General features: G+C 27.5%; 1 protein-coding gene across 1 annotated transcript; it reads right to left on the reverse strand.

Annotated features, from left to right (window-relative positions):
• Window positions 1–5,399: 5,399 nt before the first annotated feature.
• On the reverse strand, window positions 5,400–5,981 carry LOC137822462 (FCS-Like Zinc finger 15). The gene is made up of 2 exons (XM_068627348.1): window positions 5,767–5,981; window positions 5,400–5,562 (listed from the first exon to the last, which is right to left on the reverse strand). Exons 1-2 carry the CDS (start codon window positions 5,979–5,981, stop codon window positions 5,400–5,402), a joined length of 378 nt encoding a protein of 125 aa, XP_068483449.1.
• Between the last annotated feature and the right edge of the window lie 4,266 nt (window positions 5,982–10,247).

Below are 10,247 nucleotides of genomic sequence, written 5' to 3' on the forward strand. Positions count from 1 at the left end.
AAATGGTCTCTACTTTATTTCCTATTGCAACTAATTATTTTGATATGTAAAAATTAGTTTATGACAGTGAAAGGTATTTTAGATGAAACTCAAGATTAAATCAGAACAAACAGTTTTATAAAAACAATAAAAGTGGGTTTAGTATCGGGTTATGGAAATTACTAAAGCCATTTTTGGATAATAGGTTTCAAAGCTAAATTTTTTTTCATCATTTGGTTAATGTAATCTTCTTCTTTTTGTATTGAACAGATAAATGTAGCAAATTATTCTGACATGCCACTGATATTGGTGTGTGGATTGATGCTTTCTCCCTTCTCTTGGCATTCAATGATGGTTTGAAACAGCCATGCCCGGAAGAAATATTTGAGTTTCATGATTTTAATTAATGTTTATACTACATTTAAATTTTGACTTTAAAGTAAATGATTAATTACATTTGATTACGTGTTATATAAATATTAGCTTATGCATAACAAGAAGAAAAATCAGCACTTCTAGAATAATTAATTTCATTTTATTATGTAAAATATTTAGTAATTTAGAATAATGAATGTATTTGGAAAAAAATTTATATAAATATTTTTAACTGAAAAAGATTTATCTATTGTGAATTGAACTGGTCATATAAAACTTTTGAAAAAACACATAAGTGTGACACGCATGAAAGATAAATAAAATTAATTAAATATAAAAATTAATTAATAAAAGATAAATTGAAATATTCAAATGATGTGATAGGTTTAATAGACCTATTAACAAGTAGTATAAATAGATAAATTGTTTAGTTCAGTTTTATAGTTTTTTTATCTGTTGAATGATTAATACAAATACTGACTTAATCTTTAGAATGTTCTTGTAGGTATCAGATTACATATTGAGAGATCGAAAGGTAATTTTATAAACACGATTGAACGAGAGAAGAAGTACAAACAAAAGAAAGGAGATATAAGAAGAACGAAATGAAGATAGATTCCGAAGACACTCTATATTAATATTAAAAATTAATTAATTATTAAAATAGTAATCGTTTATTAATATAAAATACATAATCAGATAATATATATTAATATAAAAGCATGTTGACAATATATCAAAATTGAATCTATAAACTACTGCAACCATGTTAGTTTTAGCTAGCAGAAAAAGAAAACAAGTGTAAGTTTTATGTTATTGAATAAAGAATATTTTATATGAATAAAATATTTATATATGATTATTGAATTAATTGCTTTGGGATGAGTTAACTTTCTGAGGTGTTGGTAAGTGAAATTCTGAAATAGCAGCCAAAGAGTGTACTGAAGATAAGAATTGTGAAAGGTGCAGGGATAACTTCCTCCTCTATCTTATACGTGTTACATCTCTTCTTTGGTCAACACCTTTTGCAGCTTCTGTCATACATAAAATATCAATATATCTATCACACCTTTACAAAAACTAAATTATTAAATATACTTTAAAAATATTATTTTATTCAACCATTTTTATTAAAACTTATGATTTATTCTACCCATTATAAAAACCGTCTTCATTACTAACATACATTTATTATTTTAATTTAAATTAGGTTATATCCTTTTCATCAATCACTACAAGAAAATCATGAAATAAAAACCAATTTTAGAAATAAAAATAATTAACTTTTATAGTGATTAAATTAAAAATTATTTTAAAAACTAAATAAATTTTTAGTTTTTAAATTAATTTCTATTTTTTTAAATAATTTCTAAATTGGTATCTAATTAGCAAACTAATGTTTTTGCTACTAAATTTAGAATCTAAATAAATGATAGTTAAAACATTGGTAGCTAATTATATACCAATTTAGAAACTATTTCACAATAATAGAAACTAATTTAGAAATCAATTTTTTTTTAGTTTCTAAAATGGTTTCTAATTTAGTTATTATTGCAACTAATTATTTTGGTTTTTAAATATTGATTTTTATTTGATGATTTTCTTGTATTATAATATGAAATTTTCAATCTTAGTTTAAATTTTAGATTGTTTAAATATTTATAATATAAAATTGATTGGAATTAATTTTTATATGTGTAAAATGATTGTTAGTTTTTTTTTAAATTGATAATTAAAAAAAATGTTATTATTTTAATTGCACAATATCCATTGTAATTCATTAGATTGATAGATGTGAAATTTCAAATTAAACAAATTCCACATTAAAAAAAATAATTCTAACTATTTTCGTATTACAACTTGATCTAAAATTTAAACTAAAAAAAATATTTAATTTTTTAATTATTATACTATGTAATGATGAGGTTTTCAAATTAAAAAAAAAAATAAGCATTTATGAATATCACTGGCTATCATTTAAAATTTTGATTTTGAATTAATTTCCCAAAACAAAATTGTTGGGTTAGGTCTAGTCTTCACAGGTCATGTCACTAGCTAGGGTGTAATATTTAATAAAATATTTGAATAAAATTTTATAAAATAAGAGTTTGATTTCTTATTCAATGATTATTTATGAGTATAAGTGTTTCCCTGTGAAGATTCAAGAAGTACAGAAGAACAAAATCTTCAAACAATGTTTCCATACTCATCATCATCACAACCTCCAAGAAACAATACTAGCATCATGAAATGCTTCTGCAACCAGTTTAGAACTACATTCCAATGCAATGCTAAAGAAGCTTCAACTTAAGATGAAAAGCAACCCTTGTAATATCCTTGTATTGATCAGAAGAAGCCTTCAAATGCAGCATGCCCAGAATTTTCCCTCACCATATCAGTGTTATATTTGATAAAACCTGAATGAAGTATGTGTATTTGAATTTGAGTCTGAGTTTTTATTGGCAGCTATATATTTATTTCCAAACATATAAATTTCACTGATTTATTATCCTGTTATAGTCTTATATAAGTGTCTGTCTTCCAGCTGGCACACATAAAATTATCATTATTTGGATTCATCCATGTGAGAAGAGGTTGCTTGTTTGGTGCAAGCAGTACTATAGTTACTGTACAACCAAAGTCCAAAATTTTCTTCATCTTATCTAAAAAAAAATTAAGTTATTTGAGAAATTGATGTTTGGTGATTTATGTCTAACATTTTGTCCAAGTTGAAAATTGTGGTGTGTTTCTGTGCAGGTTTTTTTATTTTCGTATCTGGCTTGATGTTTATCATGTTTGGATGTTTGGCTTTTTTTTTTTGCTTGCTCTCAAACAACTTATTTAGTTGTTGTAATATTTTGTCTCGTGAGAATGTGATTCCTTTGGAGGGTTAATATAATTGTATTCTGATGTGTTCATGTCTCCTGCTTTGTCTATGTTAATTTAGTTGATGTGTTGTAGTGTCTTTTGAATTTCCAGCTGGATGGGTGTTAAGAAATTTGATCTGAATTTTTCTGTATAAGAGTTGAAACACCTTGAAGTGTCTTATTTTATTTATTTATTATTAATAAAAAACTAAAAAAATATTGATAATTTTTGTGAGTTACATAATTATTGCATTATTGCATTCTTCTAAGCTTTGCATTCTCTTTTTCAAACACTTCATAGTTAAAAACAGAAGGCAAATCAACTACTTGCCCTCTTATTACATGAAAATGAAAGACTTTTTTATAACCAGAATTTTATTTTTTTAAAATACACTACAAAGGGTATTGGAACCTTTAATGAAAGATTAATTATCATAGGTTAGTCATATTCAGCATGGTATATTATACTCTCCTTGTTCTGAAAATAATAATCATGGAAACAAATTAACAAAAAAAATAAAAACTCTTATAATTTCACCATATTTTAATGAGTGTTTGTTGGACTTATCAGTCTACGTGTTATCGGGTCATATCAAATCACTTATAATATATTGTCTCATATACAAGCTGTCAGTCTCGGTGTAAGGATATATGTTGGAGATTTCATATCGACTAGAAATTAAGACATTTTACAGCATATAAATAGGTGCAAACCTCACCTTATAAACTGTCACATAAATCGATTTGTGAGGTTGAGGTTGAGTTAGGCTTAAAGAACACTTCTTAATATATATATTCAGCTTTTAAGTCCAAGGTTGGTCCAAAATATGAAACTTAATGCATGAAAATGGGATTAGTAATTTAGTAGTTAATTAATTAACAAGCAAACAAGGCATTATATGCAAACTTGCCATTGAGGGTTAGGCAGTAGCCAATGCATACACACTACAAAATATGATATATAAATGAAAGGCTATTGAGCAAAAATATATAGCTAGAATTGAAGTTAAAAAAAATGAGGCTATTGAGAGTTAAAAACATCAAACGTGCTATAGAATCTTGTACGACAATCCTCTAAATGCGAGTCACAGGAAAGAAAACTCGACCAATAGTAACAAGTGTTGTGCATTGTCATTTTGCTTAAAAACAAACCCATCAATTCAATGCTACTATGCCACTCACCACCATTTCAAAAACTACCATCATCCTCACAAATGCAAAACATGCTCCTCATCAGTCATACCTTCTTTTTCTTTTATCACCAAAAAAAAACATAAATATAATCTATTTTAAGTGTTATTCAAACATCTTAAAAAAAAACATATACTTCAAGAAAACTCAACATGGTTGACATATAAGTCACATTCCAACAAAGCATGCAATGTCTCAAAAACCTCCTTTGTGGGCAATAATGATAGAACAATGTTGTGTGTGGACATTAAATTTTGGAGAGGAAAAGTAACAGAAAAGAAGGAAGAAGTGATAATGTAACAGGAAGAAAAAAAAATGAAGAGAATAAAAGTTATTAAATGAGGATCAATAGTACTGATATATTTATGTACTGATAGTTGAAAACCACAATTTCACACACTTTACTATTACAAACATAATATTTTGTTTATTTGTCGCATCAATCATATCTTACATTATATAAGAAAAAAATACAGTGACATTTTATCTTAAAAGTGTACTATAGTGGAAGATGAAATATAATAAACTAATAACACTTATTGTGTACAAGAATTCTTTTGATAAACATGTAACAGAAAATAGGATTAAGAAAGGAAAAAGAAGAAGAAGTGTTATCTTGTTATCTCTTTCACTTCCATTTTCTAGCTGTGTTGTGTGGATAATGATGGGTAGTAACATTTAACACATGCGTGTCTAGAAAACATTAATATTTTGGATCACACGTACGGTTGAAACCAAACAGGTTGGAGAATGGAGCCACATAAAATAAAAGTTGAAAGGACATTTTGGCTTCATACTAGGAAGCAAAAGGACAAAAACTTGGAAGTTATTACTACAACACAACCATGGGTAAAACTGGAACCTAGCTAAAAAACAAAAACACAACAACAACAAAAAAAAAAATCCCCCATTTTTGGTCAACTACTATTTTCTCTCTATTCCACCATGGCTACTTCATTCATTCTTCTATAACCAAAAACCACACACTCAATTTCTTGTTCCTTTCTCATGCCCACGAGCTTCTGAGGATGAACCAGACGATGTGGGACTCATACCAGTAAAAAACAGCTTCTCTTTCTCGAAACTCTCTTCCTCATCCATGAAAATCTGCTTGCACCTGCACTCCACGCTGCAGAAGGCCCTGTCCCCTCTTCACGCATTCACGTTTATAGAGCCATGGAAGAATAAACTCATTAATGGGTCGATGAAAAAGCATAAAAGATCTTGGCTTTTGTCAGAACAGAAACCAGAGAGAAACGAAGAAGCATGCAGTATTTTAAATAGACTAAAACAAGATCTGGGTTTGAGGAGAAAGTGGAAAAAGTGTCAGAAAAGAAAGAGTAGTAATGCTCACTTGTACATGTAGATGTCTTTCCCTGGTAAGAGTCTCTTTCTGCAGAGAGAACATGTGTGTAGAAACGTTGGTTCCTGAAATGCAGAGTGATGAGAAGCAGAAGAAGCAGAGTGTTTGTTGATGGTGCTGAGCATGGTTGTTTTGCTAATGACTTGTGGAGTTTTCTTGGTAGCACTTCCTCTCTGTGCTTCCAACACTACACTGAGACCCACCATGTTTCATTCTACGTTTTCTCTGTCACTCTTTTCCCAGCACTGAACTGAGAAGTTGGTGGTGGAGAATGGAGAATGGAAAATGGAAAATGGAGAATGGAAGAGAAGAGAAAGGAAGAGAAGAAAGAGGGGTCAATGTGGTGGGTCCCATACAGCTACGGAGCAGTAACAAAGATCAATGATTTGACTGCTTTTGCTATTCAACTGCCACGTATCACTTTTTTTCAGTTTCCATTTCATTTTCTGATTTCTTTTAGGTTCCAGTTTTGTTAAGCTTTTGTCTGCTACTCATAATGTTCTGCTGCCAACACTTTTGGCTGATGCATGCATCTATCTACTAATAAAAATAATATTATGTTTTTTCTCTTTTTATCTTTCAAATATTATTTATTTTATAATATACGTTTTATTTACATGTACATCTATTAATAAAATACCTTTTTAATCCTTTTATGGTAATACTTTTATTTTTTAAAATATTATGTCTCTTTCAGTCGTTGGTGGGTCGAGCAAAAAATAATCGAAACACTGCTAATTCCATTCAATGTTCATGTATTGTGTTAGTTGATGTGACAAAAAATTATTAAAAAGAAAGAAAAAGAGACACAAAATGGTGATATATTTAAAATATTTCACTTTGTAATTAATATTGAGAGTGTGTACTATGTGTGAGAGCCTACTTTGAAGAGAATGTTTGGAGAAATTATTTGAAAAAATATAAAAGAATACTTCAATTTTCTATTACAAGTATTTCCGAAGAATATTTGTTATAAGATTTCATCTTAGTGATACTTAAAAGTTTCTAAAATTAAGACGTAGTTTCGGTGGTTAACCATTTGAAAAGTAATTAAAATGAAAAATTATCCACTTTATAGAAATTAGAAACATTTAATCCTGAAAAATTGCAAGGTATTAATATTATTCTGTTTTTATATTATATTAACTTATCTAATATTATGGTTTTTTTTTTCCTTTTCCTTTTTATAAAAAACATATAAATATAATTTTTCATAATCAATTACCCAATACGTAGTCGCATTTAACTTTGAAAAGTTTTGTTAAATATCATTTCATATAAAACAAAACCTGAGAAATTGAAAAAATAGCACACGACAAGATAAATAATATAATTAATAGAGAAAATTATGAAAATATGTAACAAATAAATTATTATTTTAAGGTGAAGGTGGTGTTGTATTGCATGGTTTAACGTGGTACGGTGTTGCCTGTGTGATATATAACATGTTCAAATGATTAATATATATAATTTAAGAAGCAAGTGTACTTTCTCTAATAATTATTTTGAATATTTGAAAATATTTATATGCTAAATAATTGATAATAAAATGGATTAATTCATCTCATTTCTTGTTATAAATGAAAGTTTATTTTCAGTGGTGAAATAACGTATACTATAAAAAAACTCATATATAAAAATAAATTTTTGAAATAAAAAATAATTAATTATTATGTTAACTAAATTAAATATTAAATATTAAATTAATTATTTTTAGTCTATAATATAATATTAATTTAGTTAATACAATAAATAATTATTTTTTATCTTTAAAATTAATTTTTATTTAATAATTTTCTTGTAAAATACTTAAATTATTTATAAATAATATTTAATATTTTGTAACCAAAATGTGATAGATATATCCTTTTTAAATTTTTAATACATGTTTTTTTATTTGATATTTATTTAAAATTTTATGTAATTTTAAATTTTTTTTCCTTATTATTAAAGAGACAAAAATTATCCTTTAACATTAAATTATTTATAATATTATTTTTTTTTGAATTTTTTTAAATTTAATATATATTTAGATGTATGACAAAATAATAATGAACCGTAAATTTTATACTCATAAACTTCTACAAATAAATAAAAAAATAAATTTATAGTTCGTAAATAATTATATTTCATAAACAAGTATATTGAAGGCCACACCACGACATTTCTGCCATTTATTGATTTGTGCTACCTTTCTTTTAATATGTCATATGGATTACCTTAAAATTCCTTTTATATAATAATTTTTTTAATTATATTTTTTATTAGCAATTTTTTTAATTATAGTAGTTATCACATAAGTAGCTATTAGTAGACTATGTAAAGGTAAAATAAAGAAAATAATAAAGGAAGGCTCAATAAAAGAAATTTTAATTTCTAAAGAACTTGATTACTATGCACTACAAAATTTTCAATAAACATATGGGTGTTCTCTAGATTTAGATAAAATGTACGAATATTAATTAAAAACATATTTGAGCATGTAGGACTATTATAGGGTGTTGTTTCTTTGTCAAAAATAATTATTTGTCTTACTTTATTATATAAAAAATAAAGAAATGTGATTTGTAAATTCAGAAATTAATTGTTTGAATCAACTAATCATATCACGTGTTAATATTATATGTATATTAGATTAGATAGTGTTCTGGCTAGAGAGATGGAATCTAGAGAACTATTAAAGGCTTCGTCTTTTTCTTTCTTTCGGGCAGATTGCTAAAGTTTTACTCTGATCCTTCTGGTCTTTGCGTTATTCCTTCGGCTCTCAATCCTTATGTCTTGGGTGAAAGCCAAATGTAGGGATGGTAAAGCGGGGCGGACTGACCCGCTGATAAAAAACATGGGGCGAGCTCACCTTTTCAACCCACTAACTCGCATTAGCCGGTGCATAACACGCAATCCACGCAGGCCGACAACGGGCTGGGCGGGCTGGCCCGCAAGCCCACAAACACACACAAAAAAATGACTTTGGCAGCAGTGGAGTAAATGTTTTATTTTTCTTTCTTTTTCATTTTGCGATAGAAAATTATAAGGGTCATTGGAGTTATAACTTCTTTAAGACTCCTTTTTGGTCTAGTTTTGGGGATGAAAATACATATATGATATTTTTCATCTAATTTGGAATCAATAATAATGGATATGTTAGGTAGTGGGTAAGTCAAGAACATTGGAAGGTTGATACTTGAATTATGTAACATTCAATTAATGTTTATTGTTGTATTAATCCTAATACCTTTGTTTTTTATGACAATTTTTCAAGAGAAAAAGTAAAAAAAACAAAAAAAAAACATTGAATTTCTAAAAAAAAAATTGAATGCGGGCTAGCCCGCAAACCCGTGGGCTAGCCCTTATGCGGGGCAGAACGGGAAGTCTAGCTTGCACTCACTTTGCGGGGCGGGCCAAGTGCGGGGTGGACTAACCCGCTTTGTCATCCCTAGGCAAATGGGGGAGGTACCTACAGAAGGCACTCCAACGCTCAAATCAGTAAAGAGGATATTCGACACTGGGGTATGTACAGTAATAATGACGTACCTTTTTTTCTTGGAATGTGCATTATTTATATTATTTTAATGGACTTATCTTATTGGGTCCGATTAGTGAATGAATCACACGTATGGTTGTATTACCTATTTCTTAATGATATTTTAGCTTCACTGATTTTGGTTTGAATGTTAATGGTTAAGTGTGTCGGTCGACCTGACCGTCCATGAACATTTTGAACAGTTCGATCAGGGAGACCACCGATCGATTTTACAAATAATTTTAGATTAATATTTGAATAAGTTGAAATTAAATAAGATTACGAAAATACTAATTAATAATGACATAATAAAATGTGATACATACACTAAATATAGAAATATAGAAGAAGTCATATAAGGCAATGGAGAAATCTTTAATGCTTCTCAAAATGAATATTTAAATTTAATATATAAGATTTAATAAATTACAATATTATATATTTTTATATAAAAAATGAACCTGTATAATTTTGAAGAGACAAATTCGGAGGTGGGCCACCTTCACCGCGATCCTATTTATAAATAAATATTAAAAAAAATTAGAATGAGACAAAAAAAGTTATAAATGTGATACATTTTATTTTAGCACCAATACTTATTACATTTTCTTCTATTTGTCTTAAAAGTCAAATTATTATTATTACGATAATTATCTTGATATTATATATTAAATAAAATAATAAACTCCTACGTGCTCAATTTATAGAATAAATGTTAAAATGTGACAAAAAGTTAAATGTGATATATTTTTATTTTTACCACCAACAATTGACTTGTTACATTGTTCTCTGTGTGCCAAAAATCAAATTATTATTATTATTAAGATATCTTAATAGAAAAAAAATATTTTAAATTAATTTTGGTTAATTTTAGAGAAGTAAAATTATTTTGTTAAATTAAGTTGTAGTACAATGGGACCAATGTCATGTTGATAGAATAAATTAGGTACCA

The sequence above is a fragment of the Phaseolus vulgaris genome, chromosome 9 (assembly GCF_000499845.2).
Source record: "Phaseolus vulgaris cultivar G19833 chromosome 9, P. vulgaris v2.0, whole genome shotgun sequence".
NCBI classification, from domain to species: Eukaryota; Viridiplantae; Streptophyta; class Magnoliopsida; order Fabales; family Fabaceae; genus Phaseolus; species Phaseolus vulgaris.